Here is a 27,806-nt window from a genome sequence, read left to right on the forward strand (position 1 = left end):
CCATATAAATAAATATATATATATATATATATCCTACATCTTTACAATAAGTTCTGTATTAATAATTTCTTCTACTTCTGCTCCTCAAGTGTGTAAGGCGAACATCAGATTCCGCTAATCCTGATGGCGCACACGCGCACACACACACACAGCAACATTTCAATGTGAATAGTCTAAAACATTAGACACCTACCAGATTAATTATTTATTTCTGGTGTTTCTACTTTAAGGAACACTACAAATATCCATATATATTATGCAGAATTTACAATTGCAAAAATATTCTGTATACGTACATGTATTGTCTTAAAATTACATTCTATTATAAAAAGGAATTTAAAATAAAAACAGTGTTAGAAAAATATATATATATATATATATTTATAGATGTTCAATATCATTGGTAAATTAATATACACTTTACACAGGGTGCGGCGCCCGCTCTGCCACACAACAGATAGGATTGTACTGCCACTCTATGAAAAAAGTTAGCGGCCACACCGGGCAGGGTCCAGGCCCTGTAGTGGTTAATTAGACATTTGCGAGACAGGAAGAATATACTGAAGCTCAGGTATTTTCAGTACTGGCATCTTTCTGTACCAGGTTTATTTCTGTAGAATTGATGATTTCCCAAGGACCTGGTTCTGCAGTCTGTTTCCCATACCACGTCCCAAACCTGCAGGAAAAAAAAGCATTGTGAAACGAGTCAGTGTTCTGAGGCCAATCAAACAAGATGGCAAGAAAAAAAAATTCTATTTCCGCACTGGAATAATTGGAATCAGCTCGTATACGGTGTTGTCGCAGTGTTCATACCAGGAGAACTGCACTGTGTTGTACAAAATCACTAGAGCAGAGGTTCCCAAACTCAGTTATTACAGTCCAGGTTTTAATGAGGCTATGATTGAGTCCAGATGGTTAAATCAAATTGACTGAAGTACTAATTAAGGGCCTGATTCAGCAGTGCACGCTGAACGCAGATTCACGATTATCGGGAATATGCGCGTGCGGAGGACCCATTCTGCAAATGTGCAGAATGGTTCCTGCTAACACGCACGCAAGCCATTGAATGCCTCTGCCTGATTGACAGGCAGAGGCATTTAAGGTGCAGCAGCGTTCCCGGAAACGAGGAGTGTCCGCCCAGTTTTCCGGAGGTGGCCAGCCCAGGGACTGTGTGGACGTACGCAGTCTGCTGGGCTCACAAGACGGCCAGCCAGAGTAAGCTGAGGCTTACTCAGCTGGCAGGCCACCCAACATCGCGACCATTGATCACAGATTGTCGCGATGGTGATCCCAGCCATCGACTTCGGTCACAGTGCTGGATTGCAAATGCAGCAGTGAGTGTCATACACCTCATGCTGCATTTGCATTACTGCAAGGATCGCAATTGCAAAGCTGCCTGTGTGCATACATCATATATCTATAGCCTGTGTGCAGCTTTGCAATTGCGATCCTTGCTGAATCAGGCCCTAAGTCATCTGTTTTCAAGCCCTATGGATATCCTTAAAATGTGGACTGTAATGGTGGCGTTTGGAAACCTCTGCACCAGACGACAATGTGCACATGCGATGGTCACTCAGTCCTATGTGGAGATCATATTTTCGGCCATTCTGCAGAGCACACCGCTTCTCTCTCTCATACACTCATTTTATTTTTATTTTTTACAAACTTTTACAAAGTTTTGCTTTTGTGAAATTGCTACCACAAGGGCCGGCTCCAGGCATGTTCCACCTGAGCAGCCGCACAAGGGCGCCACCTACAGTGGGCGCGATTTTCAGCAGCCATTTTCCCTGGCTGGCCCGGCCATGTCACTGTCATGTCGGGCTCTGCCGAGCCCACCCATCCCGCTGCTGCGCTTTCGCCCTGCCCTATACCACCACCACCAGCCGCTGACCGCTGACAGTCCCTCGTCTCCTAGATTGAGCTGGGCGGGCATGACGTCACACGCCATCCCTGCCCGCACAGTCTCCGATTTTGGCAGGCGGTGGCGGCTGTGTGGACAATGTGGTGGACCGTGAGCACTGGCTGCTGATGTTTCACAGCTAGCACGGGTGGACAGCCGGCCACCGGACCGGACAAGTGTGTGGGGCTCACCGTGAGCGCCAGCAGCAATTCAGCGTGTCTGCACCCTGGTCCCTGAGGACGCGGAGGCCTGGTCAATCCGACGAGGGCGTCCGTGCGGAGGAAAGACGGTAAGTGAATGCGCTCATCACATCACCATGGGCTCAGGCTGGCTGTTGGCACTGGCCGGGCAGGCTGTGTGTGTGACTATGTGCTGGCGTGCCGCACCCCGCCACATACAGCCTGCCTATCAGTGCCTGCCTCCAGCCTATGAGCAAAAAAACGGTGCCGGAGTTTGAATGAATGCTGCGCGCATGTGCGCGTCATACATTCAGTGACGGGAGAGGGCTGGGGGAAGCCCAGCTAGTTAGGCTCCCCCCCAGCCTAACATTATTTGGAGGCGTGCCATGTGGGCACGCCTCCAAATAATGTCACGTAGGGGCATGGCTTACGGTAAGTAGGCCACACCCCCTCTTAAGAGCTGGCACAGGGTGCTCCGACCCCTGGAACCACTATAATAGATAGAACAGGTATCAAGCTAAACAGATATCAAGCTATAGAGATATCAAGACAGTTTTATAACCAGATTTTTTTTTTTTTTTTTTTTTTTTTTTTTTAGGGACTAACACACAGCACCCGCAAACATTTTAATTTTAATTGATTTATGGCGTAAAACTTACAAACTCTTGATTTTTGAGTCTGGTGGTTTGGAGTCCACACAGTCCGTGGCTGTTGTCTGTATCCACGTATTCTCCTCATCGTCACTGCAGTGATAGGAAATGTAGACAAAGATTAATTTTGCACCATAGTACAGGAAAGGCTGCATTGAAGCAAGCATGACATAAGTAAAAAACAAACAGATCCCTTTTAAAAAAAGCAAAAAGGCACTCTGCAACCTTAACTGCACCAAAGTCTTACATAGAACAGTGGCAGACATTTTACGGCCCCTTCCACAGAACAATAGCAGCTATACTGTGGTCCCTTACACAGAACAATAGCAACCATTACTGTGGTCCCTTATACAGGACAGAAGCAGCCATACTGTGGTCCCTTACACAGGACAGAAGCAGCCATTTTTCATTCTTTGAACACCAGTTCAGCCTTAAAAAATAAGAGTTATGGTATAACATACCTTTGTTAACTCTTTTTCTTCGAGGTCCATGGGGTCCACAGCCATTACGTTGGGTATGAATCCCGGTCACCAGTTAATACAAACGAGCTCTCTGCTCCCAGGATGCACCGGGTTTCCTCCTCATATACCCCACCTCCTGCCTCAGGTAGCCAGTTCGTTACCAAGCTCAAGCAGGCAGAGACAAACAAAGGGTAAGAAAGAAAAGACCCATACTTACGAGTCCAGACTCTCAAGAGAAGAAACTACAGAAAACCTCCCACAGAACTACAGGTGCGTCTGGGTGGGTGTCCTGTGGACCCCATGGACCTCGAAGAAAAAGAGTTAACAAAGGTATGTTATACCATAACTCTTATTTTCTTCTTCGGAGTCCATGGGGTCCACAGCCATTACATTACGTTGGGGATATCCCAAAGCACTAACCCTACGGGGGGGGGAGGGACACTCCTGACTCTCGGAAGAGAGGAGAATCCTACGCCCGAAGGAGGCATCCTGAGAGGCAAAAGTGTCAAAGGCAGAAAATTTGACAAAGGTATGGATGGAAGACCATGTGGCTGCTTTACATAATTGCTCAGCAGAAGCACCCCGGCGGGCCGCCCATGATGGACCTACCGCCCTAGTAGAATGTGCCGTCACTGAATCCGGCACACGCATACCAGCCTGTGTATAAGCCAATGAAATTGCCATGCGAATCCACCTGGCCAGTGTCTGTTTATTGGCTGGCCAGCCACGCTTATGACAACCATAAAGCACAAAAAGTGAAGTGAATCGGACTTCCTCCATTTGCTCGTGCGTTTAACATAAATTCTCAACGCACGGACCACATCCAGGGAAGCCTCACCTTGTGAGAGACTTGTGCCCTGAAATGCTGGAACTACTATTTCTTCATTAATATGAAATTTAGACACCACTTTCGGAAGGTAACCCTCCCTAGTACGTAGTACTGCTCTATCTTGATGAAATATCAAGAACGGCTCCCGGAAGGAAAGCGCAGCTAAATCCGACACTCTACGTGCAGATGCCATAGCAAGGAGGAATACCGTCTTTGCTGTTAGCCACTTGATGTCTATTGAATTTAAAGGCTCGAACGGAGGAGCCTGTAAAACCTTCAGAACTAGAGTCAAGTCCCACGGAACAACCGGGGAAACGAAGGGAGGCTGAATCCTCAACACCCCCTAAAAAAAGGTCTTTATATACGGTCTCAGAGCAATTTTATGTTGGAACCAGACTGAAAGAGCTGACACCTGTAGCCTTAAAGAGGCCAGGCGTAGCCCTTTTTTCAGACCGCTTTGAAGAAAATCCAGCACTCTGGATATCAGGAATTTATGTGGATCATACCACTGAAAGAAAGTATGCCAAACCCTATAATATATACGGGCTGAGGATAGTTTCCGTGCCTTCAGCATCGTCCGTATAACAGACTCGGAAAACCCCTTTTCCCTCAAGACGGAAGCCTCAAGAGCCATGCCGTCAAAGATAGCCAAGGAAGATCTGGGTACCAACAGGGACCCTGTAGCAACAGATCCGGTCTCAATGGCAGAGGCCATGGAGTGTCTATGGAGAGAGACCATAGATCTGTGAACCAGTACCGTCTCGGCCACGCCGGAGCTATTAATATGACGGTACTGCCCTCTTGTTTGATCTTTCGGACCACTCTGGGCAGAAGAGCAAACGGGAGAAACAGATATACCAGCTTGTAACGCCACTTAACTGTCAGTGCATCTACAAACTCGGCTCTCGGATCTCTTGTCCAGGATCCGTACCTGGGAACCTTGTTGTTCCTTCTTGATGCCATCAGATCTATTTCTGGTAGACCCCACCTGTCCACAAGGTTCCGAAAAACCTGTGGATGTAGGGCCCATTCCCCTGCATTTATCTCTTGCCGACTGAGAAAATCAGCCTCCCAATGCAGGATTCCTGGAATGAATACGGCAGATATCGTGGGCAGATGAGTCTCTGCCCATACCAGGATTCTTGATACCTCTGCCAAGGCGGCCCGACTCCTCGTGCCCCCTTGATGATTTAGGTAGGCGACCGCGGTGCGATTGTCCGACTGTATCTGCACCGACCTGCCCTTTAAGATTTCCTGAGCCTGCACTAAAGCTTTGAATATAGCTCTTAGTTCCAGGATATTTATCGGTAGCCGGCTTTCCGTCACTGACTACTTTCCTTGGAAAGTGTGTGACCCCATCATCGCCCCCCAACCTTGTAGACTGGCGTCGGTTTTGACTAATGTCCAATCCGACACCCAAAAGGGGCGACCCTGCCTGAGATGCTTTGTCTGCAACCACCAGGTCAGGGACAACCATACCTCTGGAGAGAGATGCTGCAGCTGGGACCTGATCGTGCGATGATCCTTGTTCCAGCGGGACAGAATGAATTGCTGCAGTGGTCTGGAGTGGAATTGAGCGTATTCCACCATCCTGAAGGTGGCCACCATCAACCCCAGGACCTGCATGGCTACTAGAACGGATATTTGCCTGTTGCAAAGCAACCTGCATATTCGTGATTGTAGAGCAAGGATCTTCTCCTCCGGCAGATATATAATCTGCACCATGGAGTCCAATCTCGCTCCCAAATGACACATCTGTTGTACTGGATAGGGTGACTACTTTTGCCAGTTTATGATCCAGCCGTGACTGTACAGACATGATACTGTCAGCCTCAAATGATCCTGTAACTGCTGTGGGGACTGCCCCAGCAACAGGAGGTCGTCCAAGTAAGGCAAAATCCTGACGCCTTGGCGCCTGAGGCATGCATCATCACTGCCATCACCTTGCTGAATACCCGAGGGGCTGTGGACAGGCCAAACGGCAGGGCCTGGAACTGAAAATGTTCCTCCCCTACCGCAAAACGAAGAAATTTTTGATGAGCCTGTGTGATTGGGATGTGAAGGTAGGCATCTTGTATGTCTAGGGACACCATATAGTCCCCCTGTTCCATTGCCAACACAATCGATCGCAATGTTTCCATCCTGAACCCGGGGGCTCAAACAAATTTGTTGAGCTCTCTCAGATTTAGAATAGGCCGGTATGACCCATTCGGTTTCAGAACCAAGAACAGATTGGAGTAAAACCCCTCTCGGAACTGGTTCTCTGGCACCGGAATCACTACTTCTGATGTTAGTAAGGCAAGAATAGCCTTCTGAAGGGCCAAAGCTCTTTCTGAACCCACCTGCGGGTTTACACAAAAGAACCTTTGAGGAGGAGTCCTCCAAAACGTCAGGGCGTACCCTCGGGAAACAACTCCCCGAACCCAGGCATCCTCCGTCGTGAGGTGCCAGGGCTCTGAGAACCGAAGCAGTCGGCCCCCCACCCTGGGATCCCCCAGGGGGAGGCCCATCCCATCAGGCCGCTGGTTTATCCTGGACCCTAGATCCTGGACGTTTGTTCTGGCAGGGCTTCCTGGGTCCTGCCTTTCTTGGTGGAAATCTCGCTGAGGGCTGATCTTTGGCAATGCCCTGCGGCCGAAACCCCCGAAAAGACGCCCTCCTCAATTTAGACGAGGTTGCTGATGGTAAACCTGCAGTCTTTGAGGCTGCCATGGAGGATACAATTTTGTCCAGTTCTGGACCAAAGAGCACACCTCCTGTGAATGGAAGGAATTCTAGGGCCTTTTTGGACCCGACAACTGCCCTCCAATCTTTCAACCAGAGGATCCTACGTGCCACCACTGACTCAGCTGAAACTTTAGAGGAAAGGATCCCTGCATCCAAGGCGGCATCACCCAAATAAGAGGCCCCTTCTCTAATAAAGGAGATCATATCCAGTTGCTCCTTAGAGGCATCTGGTAAAGACTCCGTTAGAGTTTTGGCCCACTCCTCAATAGCTCTTGCTACCCAGGCAGTGGCCATAGCTGGGCGGGTGGCCGTTCCTGCCAGCGAAAAAATTGATTTGAGACAAGACTCCAGTCTCCTATCCGTGGTTTCCTTCAGCGAAACTGCTGGGATTAGCAAAGTGGTACGTTTAATCAGCTGTGCCACATGCGCATCAACTGATGGTGGATTCTCCCACTTGGCACAGTCCTCTGCTGGAATAGGATATAGAAGCGCCATTCTTTTAGAAGAATGGCTTATCTTATCCAGACGGACCCAGGCTTCCGCCATAAGTTCTGACAAATGTTCAGACTTTGGGAATTCTGCCTTAACCACTTTTTGGCGCTTGAACAGGGGGGCTTTCCTAAGCGGAAGATCCCCTTCCTCGATATTTAACACCGATTTTACAGCCCTTATCAGAAAAGGGACATCGGCTACTGGGAAATGATCATCACCCTCCTCGGAGCTAGACTCCTGCGAAAAGTCCTGTGCCTGTTCCTCGGAGGAGGAGGCACTCGAGTACTCACTCATGTAAGGCGGTACACGGCGCCTAGATTTAAGCTGCTTTGGCTTGACAGCCTGAGGCTGAAAAACCCCCGAGGATGATGCCATAACCTTACCAGCACCAGGGTCCATCCAAGGCAGCCACATCATGGGCATAGGATGCATCTGCTGAGGCAAACCCCAAACCGGTGGTACCGGGGCAGCCAGCCGTTCCGCCACATGAGCCATAACCTGAGAAAATCATGCCCAAGGAGGCTCAGGGCCTGAAACAGGCAACCTTAATTGGTGTGGTGGCTGTCTGAAACAGTTCCCACAAAGCCCATTTTGTAGAAAGTCCTGTGGGGACAAACCTGCCTTGCAGGCTACACAGGATATCAGCTCCCGCCACCTGACCCTCAGACTCCTTAGACATAACACTATGCCACTGGTTCTGAGTGTATATGTGCTGCTTTCTACTCTCAACCCACATACCTGTAGTAAGGGAAGGGGAGAGACAGTGACAGTATACAGGAATTACAGTTCTTTTACAGAAGAAACAGTATCCATAAACAACAATCACATGTCATGCATAAATACTCTGCGAGCCATATGCATATAAGCTCTCACTACCATAATCAGCCTCAGCTTAGGTAGGATAGAGCCCTGTAAAAACCTAGACCAGCAGTAGGCAAGGTATACAGGGAGACTGCCCAGCGTCCCTCTTGCAGGAGCAGCGTTCAGAGAGCAACTGACATACACTCTGGCTGCCCTACATGGAGGCTGGGAGGAACAATCCACAATCAACTGTGCCAGAGGACTGAACTAGCGTGTGGATTGGGGGAGGGGCCGCCGGGGAAGCGTACCTCCCCTATGCTGCTTGGACCTGCCCAGTAAACTGACCTGGCCGCCGCCACAAGCCCCGGCTGGTCAGGAACATCAAATCCCGGCGGTCTAGGCTAGGAGAACAAGCCGTATGCCTCCTGACTGCAGCGCGCCTCTGGCCAGTCTCACCGCCGGAGGCCGGACCGCCACGTGGTCCCGGCGTCAGCGGCCGCCGCGACCACCTGCTTACCTGCCATAACCTTGATCCGGTTGCGGTCCAGGGCCAGAAAGCCCCTGTCAAGGACCTGCCGAGGCTAGCGGTGCGGCGCCGGAGGAGGTAGTTGCAGCGCGTGGCCGGTGCGCCTCCAATCAGGCGCGAGGCTGCTTCCAGGACAGCTCAGACCACCCGCTGAGATAGAGAGTAAAACTCTCTTTTTTTTTTTTTTTTGTACTCGTCTGCAGGACTGCTCCAGCAGTCCCACTGTCTATGTGGTGAACACACCAAACAGGAAGAACTGGCTACCTGAGGCAGGAGGTGGGGTATATGAGGAGGAAACCCAGTGCATCCTGGGAGCAGAGAGCTCGTTTGTATTAACTGTTTGGTGACCGGGATTCATACCCAACGTAATAGCTGTGGACCCCATGGACCCCGAAGAAGAAAAAGGGTTTCCTTCAATATGTTACCAGAGATGCATGCTAAGGAAGAAACAAGTCAGCACTTGGGGTGTCTGCTTTGTAAATACTATATTGCCAATGTAATATCCCCAGTGGCGAAACATTGGTATTCATGGTCCCATTACCTGCATTTACGTACTAACAAGAGACATGAGCCAATACAGACCTGCTGCTTGGAGACTCCACAATCCCCAGCATCTTGGCTTTAATTTTCTTCTTTTGCTTTCTGATTGCAGATTTCATGCCATATAACAACAGGCTTGGGATCCTGTCATCATTCAGCAGCTCCCTTTACAACAAGCAGGAGACAACATACATGTTACAGAGTGTTCATATAACATCAGCTTCTCCATATTTATGTGCAGCCTTGTAGGAGAGTAAGGATAACCGGAAGAGGTTTCCATGTATATACATGTACAGCACAGCTATGGGGAAACGAGGCATGGCCAAGTGCACATTAATAAACCACAGTCCTATAGTAGTGAATAGCATGTATAAATCTGTAATAAGCCTCTGCAGCTGTGTTTTCTCTTCACGGATATACCGATGGACTTGTAAATCTGGGATAAGAAATAAACTGGGGTAAATAATCAATCGATCTGTAACTAGTGTGTCCTTCCAAGACAAAACACTTCCTGCAGAGTATGTAAATGATTACATAGTATGTACAATAGCCCATAATCAATAGCTATGTTTCCCAAACTCATTCCTCAGGGAGCGCTAAAGGTGGGTACATACCTCACCGATATATCTGCAGATCGACTGATCTGCAGATATATCTGCAGTCTGTTCAGAACATATATTCTGCATACAGACTGCCCAATCTGTTGTGGCTGACGACACAAATGGGCGGGCATTTACATGCGCCCACCCAGTTGAGCAGTCAAACACCACCGGTCCGTGCAGAGGTCTGCAGATTTAGGGCATCAGCTGTGCAGCACAGCCGACGCGAAATGTCTGAACAACGTCGTTCACAGACATATTGTGGTACACACTGGCCAATGCACACACGACATATCGGCCGGTCAATTGAACGGCGGAAATGTCGGCCAGTATAACAGTGCATGTTTTCCAGGTCTCCTCAAACAATCACAAGTGAAATAATTAGCTCCACCTGGATATCTTTTAAAACATGTCAGCCAGTAATGAGTACACCTGCTAGGAAAAATGGAAACCATGCACTATTAGTGCTCCCTGAGGATTGAGTTTGGAAAACACTGATCTATAGTTAGATTCACACATAAGAGTTATACCCCTTTCAGATGCCGAGAATCCCGGGAGTTTGGCCTGCCTCAGCCAAATTCCCAGGTAGCAGTGTCTGTCTGAAAGGTACCTACCCGGGAACACGTTCCCGGGTAGTCACCCCTTCAAATACATTTAAAAAATAATAATAATAATAATAATAATAATAATAATAATAATAAAAAAAAAAGAATCTGCATTATGATTAGCCGGCTTCCGGCAGCTGATTGATGACATCATCATTATCAGCCAGAGAGGGGAAGAGAAGAGGCAGGTAAGCAGAAAAACCCTGCTCTTGTCTGAAAGGGGTCTACCTGGGAATTTCCCGGGTAGACACTGTAGTGTGAAAGGGGGGTCTCAACCAAATACCCGTGAATTTGCACAGGAGAAATTCCCGGGTCTGAGCAGGAAATTTCCCGGGTTGTATATCTGAAAGGGGTATAATTGTTATTAGTGCGAATGGCATTTCAAAGTCTAAATAATTGGAAGATGTGATCGTGTGCAGCTTTTCCTTACATTGGTTATTCGTTTCCAACTTCTTTATATAACTAAATGGTATCATTTATTCGCTGTCTCCTTGGCATACATCATTACTGTCTGAGCGGCTCAAACTATTAGCAGCACATAAAGCAAAACAAATCTGTAGCAATGCAAAATTCATGAAGTGAAAGTCTGTCTGCACACTGCATTCCAGAGGCTTCCTCGTCAATTAGCAGGGTTCTGTGTCAGTATACATCTGCCGGCAATGTAAAATTACAAGTACACTATCCTTAAACATTATTACTGGTGTGGCCTTTTGCTCTTTGCCAAGGTTGCCCATGTATTAATGGGCATAAAAGGTCCAAGTTTCATTAGACAACTACTTCAGTAAGAAGGCAGAAGCAACAGAGACTGCAAGACTATACAGATGTGGCAGCCACGGACCAGTTCCCAGTCAGATATAAATACAAGAATGCAGTGGTTTGGTCTATGTACCAACAGGTCCTAAGCCAGTTTCACAAGGGAGGATACATTAAATAAGCAAAACCTCTAGGGAATAAAGTGCTAGACTGATTTCATTAATGCGTTATGTCATATTTAAGACGGTTCCAGTCAGAACAACAAATATGACCATAACTGGAAGTAGCTCAAGGTCATGTCAAAGTGAACGCCAATATAAGCCAATGAAAAGTAGATTAGTAACTAGAATGTTATCACCACCATAAAATAACATCATATTAGTAAGCATGTCGTTCAGTGCAGGCACCTTCCCTTATCCCTGAACATGCCCAATCTGTCATTATCGGCAGATTGACCGGCATGTTCAGGCAATGACTGATGTGCGGGAGCGCGCATCGCTGGTCGTTTTCGACATTTTCATGCCAGATTTGTGAACGATTAATGAGCGATTGAATGATAACTATGTCGTTATCGTTCAATCGCATAATTGAATCGCCTACAGGATATGCGGCATTAGAGGACAGAGGAAGACCACTCTGCAGGTGGCGGGAACAGGGTAAGTATTAAGTAGGGATGGAGTGGGGAGAGGGCGGAGGGCGGACCTGGCTGCCTTTACTAGTTTCTATATGTTGGTGCTAAAGTAGTAAAGTGAGTGTGCTCACATGAAAACAAATATCAAATAGTTTAGTTAATATGGTTTATAAGATAAAAGGTTATTAAATAAACCAGAAGAGTAGAAGCAGAAGGGACTGGAAGAAGCTACCTGTGATAATACTGCAACTCCTCATTCACCAGAAACAGGTTAGTCTTCAGTTCATTTCGCTCCTGTACGATCTGCCTCACGTCTTCTGAGGTAAAACACAGCTGGCTTGATCTGGGTTGGTCATTGGTTTCATGTTCATGTGGCGTGCATTCACTTGTGTTCTGAAACAAGAGTCACACTTTAACTGCGCATGTCCCAGAAAGGTCAAGGGCAGGGGTTTAGAGACACTAAGCCAAACAAAACGCAAAATACCTTTACAAGAAAAAAAAAAAAAAGTGGGGGGCAGCAGGATTGGATGCAGCATACGGTTCTGCAGAAAAGCAACAAGCCATACAATACAAACTTATACATATAAATACTTTGCTAAAATTTAATCAATACAAGAGGGAATATAAGCACTAAAATAATTTTATTAATACAGGTTTTTGTGAAATAAAGCACATAAGACAGTATATAGCTAAAACTATATTTAGCGAATGAACCACACATTGAAAAAAGTTCTCGATACATTATCATAATTTCATGAATATTCCATTATTAACCATTTTCATTTATCCAAATAGGTTTATCTGTTTTGTTTTTCTTTTTATGCATATTGTGTGTTGACCTTACAACTATAGAGGCAGCCATTTTGTGGGCTGAATATCAGTTCAGCTTACAGAATAGCCACCTGCCAAGTGTGTTGGTGATAGGCCTGAGCAAAATCCCAAGAGGGTTGAACCCTAGTTTACCAGAACGTACTAAAGAGGAAAAGCACATCAGCAAAACATTAAAGGTAATCAAAGGCAAATATATTTGTAATTAAAGAAACTGTTGTATTCAACTGCATATCATTTTATATAATCGATACAATTGTCAGTTTTATGCACTTAATCAGTTTGTCCCACAGGAACGATACATTCTCAGCATTTAACATATTTAGTAGTCAGCCCCTGAATAATTTAATAGAATTCCTATTGTTGTGTAATGTGTTCCCTACAATACTTTTCTAGTGAGTGTGCAATGAACGACTCTGTACTAATGTGTGCAGAAACCAAACTTTTGCTGCATAATGAAAAACAGGCATTATAAATACAATATTAAATGCTCAACATGTAAATGGGACTCATCTTAGCAGTAATGATAAGGTTAAATCTGTCCAACAAATGTTGTTTTTCTTTCCCCCCTCTTAATAACTTGGGCCGATTCAGGACAGCAGGTCAGAGAATACGGGTTACTATAGCTTCCAGAAGATGGCAGTAAAGAGCTATTCATGCTTTGTTTTATTTCTGTACAAGTTCATGGTCAGGGGCAATTAATAGCAATGGTGTGGCAGGGCCGAAAACAACCATGTCATAAAGAAATAAAACACCCGACACCTGATTCTGAACATAACATTGAATATCTGTAATTTGTTTGGGATTAGTGTGAATTATTTGTAAAAACCGAAAAACCCTTCTCTGTAGGTGCACTTAGAAAAGTGTGCACGCACAAAAGTAACCACAGCCGTCAAGGAATGAGCACCTACATTCTGTACTGCGGAGAACATGTGGGACCATGTGCTAGAAGAGGTAAGCTGCAGTATTCACTGTAACTACAGCCAACCAAATCTCTTTGTACTGTAGTGATATGTCTGGTGGCCAATGAATTTATAGAGTGCAGTCTCAGGATTACTGGCTCTGCCCACAAAATGGCTGCATACAGTGGCGGCTCCAGAGGTGGGGCAGCAGCACACTCCAAAATTCAAATAGGGGAGTCACACCAACTGCCAGTGAGTCCCGGCAGGCGATGTTTGGCAGCGTTTGGGGTGGCAGTTGGTGTGGCTCCCCTATTTGAATTTTGGACTGTGCTGCAGCCCCACCTCTGGAGCCGCCACTGGCTGAATAGGCGATAGGCGCATGTAACACTGAAAGCAGTCCCAATTTATAAATGGAATGTATTTTCACTGTAATAATGCAACTAGGAGCCCTAGCTTTACGGATTCATTTCATTTATTGATAGGGTAGCAATAGTTTTGAAATTAAAAATATGCCTATTTCAACTTAAGTGTGCTCAGGCTATGAAATACACTTAATTTAACTTCTTCGCCACCTATATGAACTATAAGAAACGATCCAGACATTTGGTAATTTGGGAGCATACAAAGTAGGGGGGAGATTCAATTCAATTAGCCATGTGTGCCCACTTGAGTCTTGTGCACTTATGGGTATTATGGTAGGCAAAACATTGCTTATTTGTGTTTGCAACTCTATGGTGCACAAGCTAATATTATAATATAAATATTATATGAGGTTCCTGCAGGACATTGTGCTTAACTGAATCTACTCCTCAATTATGGGAAACTGAATACTGGGAGTGAAGTATTTTGTGAGGGGGGAGAGGGATTGTGGTATATACAGGGGGAGATCTATGATACCTTTGAGAGATAAAAATCGAGAAGTTGCCCATAGCAACCAATCAGCCTCTGTCATTTGAAAGACTGTGCTAGATAAATGATTGCTGGAAGCCAATTGGTTGCTTTGGGAAACGTCTCCATTTTATCGCTCTCCAATGCTTGATACATCTCCCCTCACAACAGATAGAAGCACTATTCATAGGCAACAAGAAACATCAGACTGGTAGCCAAGGTTTCAATGAAAAATAAGATACTAGTTTGATATTAAGTAGCATCTAAATGAAGGACCCTTCTGTAGGACCTTGGAGCACACTTAAAAGAGATGAGCATAAGGGCAAGCATCCCTAATCTCTGGGAATACCTGAATTTTAGGGAGCTCTCCAGGACTGCCAAGAGAGTAGGCTTACCTCCTGCATCCACCCACTTCCCCAGAGGAGTGGGCAAATTCACACAAAATTGCTATCATCGTGGTACAGTCACATTACTGTAACACTCAGCAATGTAGTGGGAACGCAGGGCTGCCATAACAAAATTGATGGGGGGTCACACTTCCCAACTGGGGCCGGGCAAAGGAAAAGAAAGTGAAGGAAACATACTATTAAATTATCAATCTATTTGCAGTAATTAATGAGGAGTAAGAGGAATGTTATTATATTATGTTGTAGTATACTGTAGATTTTGTGGTTACTTTGTCCAAGACAGCCAATTCATCAAAATGACTTTTACAAAATAAGAAATACTAAGGGGTCTATTTACTAAGCAGTGTTAGGAGACAGAGTGAGAAGTGATAAGGTGCCATCCAATCAGCTCCTACCACTGCTTAGTAAATAGACACCTAAATAACAATATTGATTCTCTATGCCACCATATGAGTTTATATACCATTTCTATCTAGGATGGAAATCTGGTGCAATTATACCATTCTCTCAGATGGAAATCCAGTGCAATTATACCAGTATCTCAGATGGAAATCTGCTGCAATTATACCATTCAGATGGAAATCTGGTGCAATTATACCACTATCTCAGATGGAAATCCGGTGCAATTATACCATTCTCTCAGATGGAAATCTGGTACAATTATACCATTATCTCAGATGGAAATCTGGTGCAATTATACCATTATCTCAGATGGAAATCTGGTGCAATTATACCATTATCTCAGATGGAAATCTGGACAATTATACCACTATCTCAGATGGAAATCCGGTGCAATTATACCATTATCTCAGATGGAAATCTGGTGCAATTATACCATTATATCAGATGGAAATCTGGTGCAATTATACAGACAAACTTTGATAGTTTATATAGATTCCTGCTTAGTATTACAGCTGTAGCAGTGTTACTTTTGATTGCACCTCTGCTGGTATCTCTTCAGGATTTTTCCCAGACTGCTCTTATCCTCTGGAATGCCCTCCAACACTGCCAGACTATTTATTTATTATTCTATTCTAATATCCCTACGTCAAACTATGCAGTATTTACCCTCTTCTCCCTATTGTGCCCACCTATATCTCCTATACATGCAAGCAGAGCCCTCTTCTCTTTTGTCTACCCTACATCATTATGTTGTTAACTGTACACTGTATTTACATATGTACATGAAACTATTAAGTTGTTTATAAAAACAAACAATACTACTACTTGTTATCAACTATAAGTATAGGGTCATTTACAACAATACAAATAAATAAAAAATATGTTGGAACTAACTGATAGACCAATGAAGGGACATTATTATTATTATTAATAATAATAATATCTGTTATATATGGCACCACCATGTGTCTGTAGCTCTGTACAGAGAATTACATTGGTATAACAAACCATACAATATAAAGAAGGCCCAGGAAGTCAATACAGGGGCGAAATTCAAATAGTGAGATAATTATACAACAAAATGAGTTACTAGTAGCACTCAGTGGGACAAGTATAGTGCAGGGTGAGAACCTAGAGGCCCTAACTGGGAGAGCTTACAGTCTAAGGAGGGCTGACAGAGGGCATACAATAAGAGTGTGATTAGGACTGTTAGGGGTAAATTTACTAAAGTGAGTTTTAAAAGAGATGTTGCTTATAGCAACCAATTAGATTCTACTTAACATTCAACTAGAACCTTCTAGAAAATAATAGCTAGAAGCTGATCGGTTGCTATGGGCAACATCTCCACTTCTAAAAAGGCTCACTTTAGTAAATTACCCCCTAGACTTAATGAACAGGTGGGTTTTCAGGGCATATTTGAATCCCTAGAAGATATTGATTAGGTGAGCGGAGTTCTTGAAGATGGGAGCAGCATGTGAGAAGTCTAATTCTGGGTATACACGATCGACAGACAATATATTGGTAGCAGACCGGCGGTTGTGTACACTCGATATGTCTGAATGATTCTGCAGGGGAAGGGAAGCCAGTAACGGACAGGGGAGGCCGAAGCAGAGACGTGAAAAAAAGAGGAACAGCAGCACTGAGCATAGATTCAGTGGGATAGAGGTAGCTCAGAGAAGAAAATTTACAGTAATCCAGGAGTAAGATGACAAGGGGATGAATAAAGAGATTTGACAGCCTCCATGGCAAGGAAAGTCCTGATCCTGGAGATGTTGCAGATGTCAAAGCAGCAAGATATACAGATAGCATAAATGTAGAAGGAGGGGGCTAATAAAATAATCCAATTACTTGAGTTGTTAAAGTTTGTGCACTCACAGAAAAGCGCCTGAAATTATTATTATTACATCTACTTTTAAAACTTACAACACTCCAATAAGCAATCATCTCGCAATAAAACAAACACAAAGAAAATTATCTACTTGTTGCTTACCTAAAGTAACTACTTTACAACTGGATTTCCAAAGTAGATCATCGCAACATTGCCGCAAGAAGAGGTAAATAAAGTAATCAAATGAATAACTGCCATGGGTACACTAACCCACAGATCTGTTTAACAGAGGACAGCACAATATAAAATGTTTTTGTTATGCTGAGTACATACCTGAACGATGGATCAGCCGGCAGCCTATGGGCCGTCGGATCTACTAATTTGGTATGTGGTCTGCACAAACAAATTGTTTATACACACTTACCAATCCGCTGCCCGACACGCCTGGCCACATGAACTGGTAGCGACGTTATGGTCGGCGGTTTCTGCGGCAGTCACCCGTACACACTGGCAAATGTACCGACATCTGCATGATATCTATGCACAGCCAACACTATGTCCGTGAAAAACATTGTTCTGACATATTGGCTATTCACACAAGCCAATGCACTTAACGATATATAATTCGTCGGCTCTACGAACTATATATCGCATAGCTGGCCTGATTTAGATCCGCACACTAATGCCATCACAGCTGCGATTTGCACGGAAAGCAATAGCCAAAATATGCCCACTCGCTGTCCAGGACTAAGAGACACATCTCACATCCGCTGCTCATGCCCAATATCAGACACATGTGTCGAAGCCGGATGATTGGCTTAGACCAGATCTCAAGTTAATATCGGGCTACGCCATCTTATGTTGCCCCTTGCGACGCCATCTTGCGTCGTCAGCATGAAACCATTGTGTGGTATGCGAATATGCTATTATTAGCATCGTGTGACTGCATTGCTACCGCATACTGTTAATAGTCCTACCATACCTCATACGCACATTAAATCATACATATAATATACAAGACGCCCAGCACACAGTTGCGCTGTTTAGCAAAGCACTCTACACATAAAACGCACCATGCATATTAGTGACTACACGCAATATCCTTATACTTACCAAAACTTATAAAAAGGTTCCCCACAATTAAAGGCTTAATATCAGCGGTTATATTAGCGAATAATCATGTTGTGAAATGTAATGTATACGATATTTAAGGTACATAAGCTAGTAAACATATCATGTTTGGTACCATTCTAAAGCACTGTTTGTTTGCAGATTTCCGGTTCGACCCGCAAGGAAATCGCATCATGCGTTCGCAAGAAATGAACAATATGAAAATAGTGGTTAGAATGTGAAAATGTATGTAGTGTTTTTTTACTACTAGTTTAAATCAGTTCTTCGGTGGGAAAACCACACAAAGCAACACTGAAGAGCTAGGACATGCCCCTAGTGATGCTATATGAACTGTCCAATGACCTGCATCATACCAGAATGTCCACAAGCAAGATCCAATTGAAATTCGTTATCTAGTTTCTTTGTTCTGGGAGGATATACAGCTTGCATGCTGGTCCTAGTATACAGCCATTCTTTCTTGGATGATCACAGACTTCTGGACTGATGACTGTTTGCTGGGACCAGTGCGCACGCGTATGTATTGGGCTGTATCGTATTATGTATTTCACTGCCTTTGCGCTAATTGTGCTAGATGAAAGCGTGTAACTTTCTTTTATTACGATAAGAACTTTTGTGCGTTGGAAACACAATTATTGTCTGGACAGCGATTATTTCTCTCTAGCGATAAAAGGGTATTCATACATAGAACACATATCAGACGACCATCAGTCTAATGCTGGCCACACACATGGTGATCTGCACACGATCAGCCGATGTGTACGATTTCCCTGAAAACTCTCCCCGGCAGCTCTGCACACGATCTCCACACAATTTGGTGTCCAATCTTCAAACGATCTCTCCTGCAGTCAGACTTTCACAGTGCATCGGGTCCTAGATTGTCAGATCTGCCCGACAGCACGGCGGATCTGAAGATGCGATGTGCGACCAGCGGGGAAGCGCATCGCATCGTGAGTGGGAACTCATGATTTACTGAGCATTTGGCCATATTTTACACGATCTGTCTTTCCAATGTGTCGGAATCTGTCAGATCAGGTAAGATATCGCTATGCATGTGGCCAGCTTAAGATGCCGCAGACACAGCTTGACTCCTGTCATGCAGAGGGCTCTCCTGCTGTGAGCAAGGACAGAGTGACTAATTTATGAACGTCTACATTTGTGTGGACGAATGTGCAAGAATTGAGATGCCCACTGTTAGTGCCCGTGCACGCTATAATACTGTTTGGGGCGTCCTTATACGCCTCCATCGGTCACACCATTGGAAATTGCACCAGCCCAATGGCAGGTGCATGTTCTCCAACTGGTTTCGGCCTCCTATGCTTGTGGCTGGGAAAGCAGTCGCTAACAATGATACGCCCGCGACACTCCCATAACACGCCCACTGAACGGACCATTTTTCTGTACGCTAGTAGCCTCCTACAGTCATTGGCCATCACTATTTCACCCCATTTCTGATACCATCTGACCCTATCACAACAGCGCATGTGTGCGGACACTCAGTGTAACGCTTGCGCCATGTGGCTTTTCTAAAATTCTCGTGCATGCACAGTTGCAAATAATCGCTCAACTACGCAAACATCGGCATTCCGCGCGGCTCTGAATCAGGCCCCGTATCTCCGCAACCTGCCATTAGATATACTCCTCGTCCAGAAAACAGATGTTCCCCTACATCCATGGAAATCTAGTATCCAAGTATGCCAGTCAATATGGATAGTATATACAGTGTAATGTAAAAATAGCTGCAGGCAGTGTTTTTGTGTAGCACCTGTACATACCATATTTTTATCAGAGATTGCCTGGGATACGGGGAACCTCAGGGAGTCCATTTCTTTCTGCTTTTCCATAAGTACGTTCTCCAGGTCACCTTTTCTCTGAAGGGAGCTTTTCAGCTGGGCGTTGACTATGGACACTTTACGTCGCAGGTCTTCGTTCATATTCATAAAGCGGCTCAACTGTTCCTGCAGCTGCCACAACCAGAGGCACAGAAAGGGTTAGTATTTAGACATACACATTGACAATTGTAGTTGTGCAATGACTGTACTGGACATGTTCCAGCACAATGCTAACACATTAGTGCAAAGGGACACAGACACACACACACACACACACGAATCCTCCTATTCACTAAAATGGAGAAGTTCCATTAAACAGGACGGGATTTATGTAGTCCTCCTAAACATCAAATGCCTTCACCCATCTAGCAATTCCACCACCCCCTCCTAAACCAACTGCAAATCTCAAACTCATGACTGACCCACAAATTATGGAGATGTGGCTGATATAGAAATAAATGGTAAAATAGCAGCAGCAGACTGGTATTGCAGAGAGTACAATAATTAGAGAATGTGGATATGCTTCTTCAGTATTTAGATGAACTTTATACAAAGGATAAAAAGTAAAAACACAAGAAAAAAAACACCCAATTCATACTGCAACACTAACTGGAAATAACGTAGGGAAAAATAACAAACAAACAGCTATACCAGGTACTTTCCCATATCTATAAATGCCTCCAAGTAATGAGTCACAGAATTAGGTTGCCGATTACAACACTGAGCTTAATCACCTTTGCGTCACATGTAAACATTGTAATAAAACTTTTCATTGAATGACCTTAAAGCACACATCCGTCTGCACGTAATCGTTGTCTTCAGTTACATTTAAACCAAATTTAAGACGGTCACAGTTTGTGAATTACACTAAAATCATGTCATTGCCAATGCACTGTATGGTCACCACTAATATGGCAATAATATGATATTTATAAATGAAGCATTTAACTCCCAGCCCATTTGTAGGGTACAGTTCTGCAATTACTTTGTGATTCCAGGAGGCACTCTTCATCACCAACAGACTTCTGTATCTATCCATCCAGGGGACTTGAGAGCAACATCTATTACAGCTTCCAGGCAAGAGTAAAGTAGTATAGTCTTAATGCAATGTTCCAAGATCTGGTACAAAGAGAAATACTGTACAAGCCCAGTGGACAGCATTCTAGGTAAGATATAACCTGTTGGTCTAATAATGACCCTGATTTAGAGTTGTATGCAAAACCTATGTTGGAGATCTGCGCGTGTGCAGTATCTGCACTGTGGCTGATACTGAGCGGTATATTTACTGAAGTGCGGGTTTTTAGAAGTAGAGATGTTGCCCATAGCAACCAGTCAGATTCTACTTATTTATATAGCACCTTCAATCTAAAAGATAATAGCTAGAATCTGATTGGTTGCCATGGGCAACAACTCCACTTCTAAAGACCCGCTCTTTAGTAAATATACCCCTGAGACTTATGATGCTGCAATGAGTTATAACTTTCCATAGTCACATAAAGAAGTGGTCATTGTCAAATTCGATAATTACACAAAAGCAGCCAACACTGATTAACTACTTTATCAAAAATGATTTCGGACAATTGTTACATTACAATGATATGATAATACACAGTATCTCACCTGACCTCTATCTCAGAATACTCTATTAAAAAAAGGAAGTTAAAACAAAAGAAATAAAAAATATTTGCATCTTTCAAAACAGTTATTTATTTATTACCAGTTATTTATATAGCGCACACATATTCCACAGCGTTTTACAGAGAGTATTTGGCCATTCACATCAGTCCCTGCCCCAGTGGAGATTACAAGCTATATTCCCTACCACATGCACACACACACACATAAGGGTTAATAATTTTTTTGGGACCCAATTAACCTACCAGTATATTTTTGGAGTCTGGGAGGAAACCGAAGCACCCCAAGGAAACTCTTCCAAGCACAGGGAGAATATACAAACTCCACACAGTTAGGGCCATTGTGGGAATTGAACCCAAGACCTCAGTGCTGTGAGGCAGTAATGCTAACCACTACACCATCCGTGCTGCCCAGTTAAAACATTTCAACTTTTTCCTTGCAATGTTCACCAATTATTTCCCACTGGTCCTAGTGATGTTATTTTTTTTATTTTAACGACACTTGGTATGTCTGAAGTTCAGTATACAGCCCTTTCCTTATTATGGCGGCTATATACCACAATCTAGGAAATGTCTTTTTAATGGTGAAGTTTCTGAAAACATAAACTATAGTTGTACTTAACTGTAAGTTATGGCATTTACTATTCAGGTTTCTTATATAAAACAATTGGTGTATATTTTTCATTTGAATAAATTGACCGCTATCCTTAGGAAAGTGGACGATGTAAAGAACAAGCAATGGGATATTAAATAGCAGGATAGGAGTAAAAAACAATCACTGTGTCGCCTCAAGGAACCAGGAGGAAGGAATCTGGTGTTTACAAAGAGATTCTGCTGTTCCAGAAAGTGAAGGGGATTTTGAGCCTTGTCAGCATGTGACATGTGATATTATAGGACATTGGAATCTCCAAAGGTGATCACTTTCTCCACTTCCCTCCCCGCTCTCCATGCATTAGTGAGAAAGATATCACATTACTACATACTTCTCTAAGCCAGTGACTCCTTATAGACATGACTTCAGAGCTGTGCCTACCCAGTATCATGAGTTCCAGTTCCCCCAATTCCCGAACATCACTGTACCTACAGTATGTAAGACTAATGGCACATGGGCTCTTATATATCAGGTTGTCCTGCACTAGACAGGCAGTACAAGCACGGCCTGAGCACTGATGCTCTGATGTCTGCCTGCTGTGTGCACAGAAGTGTGGAGTCCTCTGGGATAAAGTATGCAGCACATACAGTGCCTACAGAAAATCCTCATACCCTGGTAAAATCCTTACCTTATGTCACCCAGTAAAATAAAATGAACTTTTTCAAGTTTTTATTTACACATTTCACCTTACAACTGTCAAAGCCGAATAATTGGCTGAGACAGAATCTGTTAAAAATTAAAATCTGTGAACGCCATTTTCGCGAATCCCACAATATCAGTACATACGGCGATGTTATTATTTAGCGTTGTGCGATTCCCACGCAATAGAGCAATGTTAAAAATCCTCATTATATAAATACATACATCTACTAAAACATATAATATGAACATCCCTGCAAAACACGTACCATGGTGTACTCCACAAATACGTAGTCGGACACCGCTAACTAGCGTCTTTTCTTAATATCCTTATACTTACACATTGCACACTTACATAGAAAGGTTCCCCAGCATTAAGGTTAATATCAAAGGTTATATTCATTATTAATTATGTAATAAAGCGACTGAATTTATGACTTCAGGTTTAGTACATTATAAACAGACCGTGTTTGGTGCCATTCTGAACCACTATTTGCAGATTTCCGGTTCCATTGGCAAAGAAATCGCAACATGTGTCTGGGAATTATGGATCATAGAGAGATAGGCATTGAAATGTACCCTGTTCATGTAATGTAATTAGCCAGTTTAGACTTGTTTTTCGGACACAAAGAAGCTGTTGGAGGCTGAACTATTACAATACAAACTGACCTATGAACTGCATCGTAACAGGAGAACCAGAAAGAAGAACCAATGGGATTATGCCAACTTGTTCTATTGTATTGCCTATCTCTGCAAGGGTTTATATGCAAGCACCCTGAATCTGCTAGTCAGTCATCTTTTATTTGCTGTTGACGGAGGTTTCATAGTTGATGCCGGGAATCTGGATTCAGAGCGCATGCGTATGTATTCGACTGTACCTAGTGATTGTATAATCTGTTTGCGCTAATTGTATTTAGATCACAGCGTGTAACTATCTGCTTTTTGGTGAATAATATCTTTTTGTGCTTTGGAACCACAATCAAAGTCTGGAAAGCAATTATTTATTGTGTGACTTATAACGCTAAATAGCGACATTTAGGGTGTATAGATAGGTAGAAATTCATACAACATTCAAGTAAAGAAAATTAAAAAATAGGCAACAGTTCTGAAAATGAATGGAAAAACCAGAACAACAGTATTGGAAACGGGATCAGCCTCCTGTTCATAGAGCCGCCTTTTGCTGCAATTACACCCATCAGTCTGTTTGTATATACCAGCTACCACGTTTAAATAGCTATTAATTACATTATATGATAATTAAAAAAATTATATATATATATATATATGTGATCATTTTGAAGAAGCTTTTCCAAAAACTGTATATCTATATAAAACACACACACACTTCATATATAGACAGACAGACTTAGCGTTCCAGCTAGGCTGTTTCAGCAGGACGCTGCGCCCTGCCCTATTTCTAGAGGGGAGAAAGCACCCTGCACTCCGGCGTGGTGCCCCGCTGAAACAGCCTGTGGGTTCTGTCCCCTTCTGCGGTACACAGTGTCCCGCTGGTGGGGAAAACGGCAGTGCAGCGGTCACCACCGGTGAATGGATGCCGGCACATGCACCCCTCCTTCCAACTACCCCTCCAGTGTGTCCCGATCACTGCTAGCCACAGTGATCTGGACACAGCAACAGCTACCAGGAGCAGCGATTGGGAGACACTGGAGGGGTAGCTTCGGGTACAAGGGGGTTTGCAGCTCCCTCTGATATAGGTGGCTGCTGGAAGATAGCTGCCGGCAGCCGCCTAGTGGGCGTTTCTGACTGGTTGCATCAGATGCAACCAGTCAGAAAGCCCAGTCTGGCATGGTTACATTAGATGCAACCACGCCAGACAAGAGGTTAAGCCACCGTGTTGTTTTCTTGGCAAGATGTTTATGGTCGTTGTCATGTGGTTAGGTGAACCACCTGTCCATCTTCAGCTGTGTAGCAGAGGGCTGCAGGTTTTCCTCAAGAATTTTAGTGTACTTGGCAGTATTCCCTGTAAATCCTGAACAATTGCCAGGACCCAGCTGAAGACAAACACCATAACATAATGTTCCCATCATTATGCTTTACAGTAGGTATGGGGTTTTGGGTTGTGTGCCATGTTTGGTTTTCATCAAACATAGAACTTGGAGTTCAGTCCAAAAAGTAATATTTTAGTATTATCTGACCATACAACATTTTGCCATCTTGTATCGGAATCTTCCCAAGTGTTTTTTTTGCAAAGCACTTTTTCTTGCCACCTGCCATAAAGGCCGGCTTTTGAGTAAAACTTGTCAGATACTCGTCACTTATGCTGGGCATACACAGCCAGATAAAACGTCTGTCAGACCGACACATTTTATCTGGCCGGCTGCCAGCCGCAGATGTCGCCGGCATACACTGTGAGAGAAATCTCACAGTGTATAGCCCGACAACTGCGCTCCGCCCACGGGGGAGGAGACATTTCCCTGTTTGGAACACAGGAAATGTCTGTCTGTCGGCCGAGCTGGGCATACACTGCCCAATGTGGCCGACAGTTACTGGGTAAACAACGCATCGGACTGGCATGCTGGACAATCCTGCATGAACGACCTAGCAATATTCAACCCTCGGTCGCCCGCACACATGCTACAATTATCGGGGCAATCCGCCGATATCAGGCGGCCAGCATTAACCAGACCGACCAATCTCAGCCATAAAAACTTAAGTCCTTCAAAGTTGCCATTGGCCTCTTGGTAGCTTCCCTGCTCAATATCCTTCTGGCCTTGTCATCCAGTTTGTTAAGACCATGAATCATGGATGGGGCAGAACCATAAAATGGCCATAAAATTCTTAAAATGCCACTTTTTAAACAATTGAGTTTGTGGATCATATTCTCTGGGAACATATTTCTTGTCTTTTAGGTCAACCCGAAATGGGGAGAAAGTGCATAAAATCTTGGGCAAAGCAAAGCCAGACAAAAAAGAAACCTTTATATGCATGAACCAAGAAACCCACATGTAAGTTCTTTCACATAGTGGAGTTCCACCCGTTGTCATTTATTTTTCCATGGTGCAAAGTTGTATACAAGGAAACCTTTATGTGCACAATTCAAGCTCTATTAATGTGTGAGTGTTACCATGGGGAAAGATTGATAGTGGTTTCCCTCCACGGTGGGCGGTCATCTTTCCATTTTACACTTATAGGAGTGGATTTATGGACACATTACTTTAGTGTGACTTTTTAGAAATATTGTGTTTTATGCACAGCCGCACACAATTAGTTATATTGCACCATTTATGGTTATACCCCATCAGTGTTTCATTATCAGTGTTGTATTTTAGTGTGGCAATTTCCACAATAGGCTGCTATTATATTAGCGCTACCTTTTAAAATTCCTCATTTATCAAGGCCATTAGTTTGTAGGGATAGCCTGACCTAGGTATGACAGAGGTTCCCAAACTCGGCCCTCAAGGCACCTGGCCCAGGTTTTAAGGATAATCATGCTTGGTTACAGGGGACTTAATTAGTACATCAGTCAGTTTGAATTAATATTAATATTAGTATTTTAATCTCTGCTTAGCCATGGATATCCTTAATACCTGTATTATTAGGGTACCCTGAGGACCGAATTTAGGAACCACTGAGGTATTGTGTTAGTAGTGCCATATGCTTTATAATTCTTAAAGCTTTGAACGATACTCAGAGCAAGAGTAAATGTCTGAAAGCTTTTTTTACACTTCTCCTAACTTGTGCTTTTTCACAAATTTATCCTGGAGCCCCTAGTAGCGGAATCCTAAAGGAACAGCCGGTTTTATTCTTATGTAATCAAAACCACTACAATTGATGTCAGGTGGTGGCAAATTAGCCTGTTGTCTCCGGGCCGGATTCAGCAAGGATTGCAGTTGCTAATATGCATACAATCAGCCGATTGTTGCGTTCTGTGTATGTGTATGCATTACGCAAAACTGGCAACTGCGATCGGGACTGCAATCGCAGTGATCATGCAGACCCATCGCAGAATTATTAACAGAAAGTGCAATTTGTGGGAGATGGCGACGTTCCAGTGCATCTCAACGCCGTTGTAGGGGTGTGCATAAATTACCCACTACGATTCCCTACTCAATTGTACCAATTGTTTTGCAGTCTTGCTAAACATTACGGATGTGTGTAAGGTAAAGCGGGCGTCCTTATGTAGTGCTGCGATGGCATAGCAAGCGCAATGGATTAGCATACTTTCGCAATGAGACTGCATGCGTAATCACTATTGCATTCGCAGTTGCGAACGGTAATGAATCAGGCCCATGGTTTGTACTTGAGCAGGTTTATAATGGTTACTCTAAAGGTATGATCACTTATCCATACCAGGTATTTTAGTAATTCAATTATATTAATTGTTAATATTTTATGCAAATGTTTTTATTCTGTTGAGTGTTAAAATAAATGAAATCAAAGGTTTAGGGTTCCCGGGGGAAACTTAGGGTTAGGCACCCCCCCGGGAGTTTAGGGTTAGGCACCCCCGGGGGGAGGTTAGGGTTAGACACCCCCCGGGGGACTTAGGTTTAGGTGGTGGGAAAGGGGGAGGTTAGGTTTAGGCACTTGGGGAGGAGGTTAGGCTTAGGCACCCCTAAGGGAGGCTTAGGGGGTAGAATAGTGTAGGAAATACTTACCTTGGGACGATCACTGCTGCCGGGATTTGACCCGCCGGCGGTCAATCATACTGAATCCATATAGAGCCATGTGCAATTAGCATAAGGCACAAGTAGAGGTGGAGTCTGTATAAAGAGCATCGAGCCTGAATGGAATCACTTGCAAACTCACACTGTTTATACGCTGCCCATTTATCTATATCGCCTCTCAGTTCTACTTTTATTTTATTTATTAAAACTCACTTATTTATTACTTTAAAGCTACATTACCATAGATAGTTACACTTCTGCTAATATGCTTCTCACCGGAGTCCCGGAGGTTGCTCCATGCAGGGATTTTCTCAGTATACCTGGTTCATGTCACAGCACCTCTAGAAA

At 44.0% G+C, this 27,806-nt stretch overlaps 1 protein-coding gene across 1 annotated transcript in view; it reads right to left on the minus strand.

Moving 5' to 3' along the window:
* Positions 1–223: 223 nt before the first annotated feature.
* RILP (Rab interacting lysosomal protein) overlaps positions 224–27,806 on the minus strand; it is a 51,948-nt gene continuing 24,365 nt past the window's right edge. Inside the window, exons 4-8 of the mRNA XM_088453848.1 lie at positions 19,852–20,040; positions 11,926–12,086; positions 9,148–9,270; positions 2,739–2,822; positions 224–676 (exon numbers count right to left, since the gene is read on the minus strand). Of these exons, the coding sequence (XP_088309974.1) occupies positions 568–676; positions 2,739–2,822; positions 9,148–9,270; positions 11,926–12,086; positions 19,852–20,040 (666 nt within the window). The 3' untranslated portion in view covers positions 224–567. The remainder of the gene's footprint in view (positions 677–2,738; positions 2,823–9,147; positions 9,271–11,925; positions 12,087–19,851; positions 20,041–27,806) is intronic.

The sequence above is a fragment of the Taudactylus pleione genome, unplaced genomic scaffold (assembly GCF_031769625.1).
Source record: "Taudactylus pleione unplaced genomic scaffold, aTauple2 ptg000040l, whole genome shotgun sequence".
Taxonomy (NCBI): domain Eukaryota; kingdom Metazoa; phylum Chordata; class Amphibia; order Anura; family Myobatrachidae; genus Taudactylus; species Taudactylus pleione.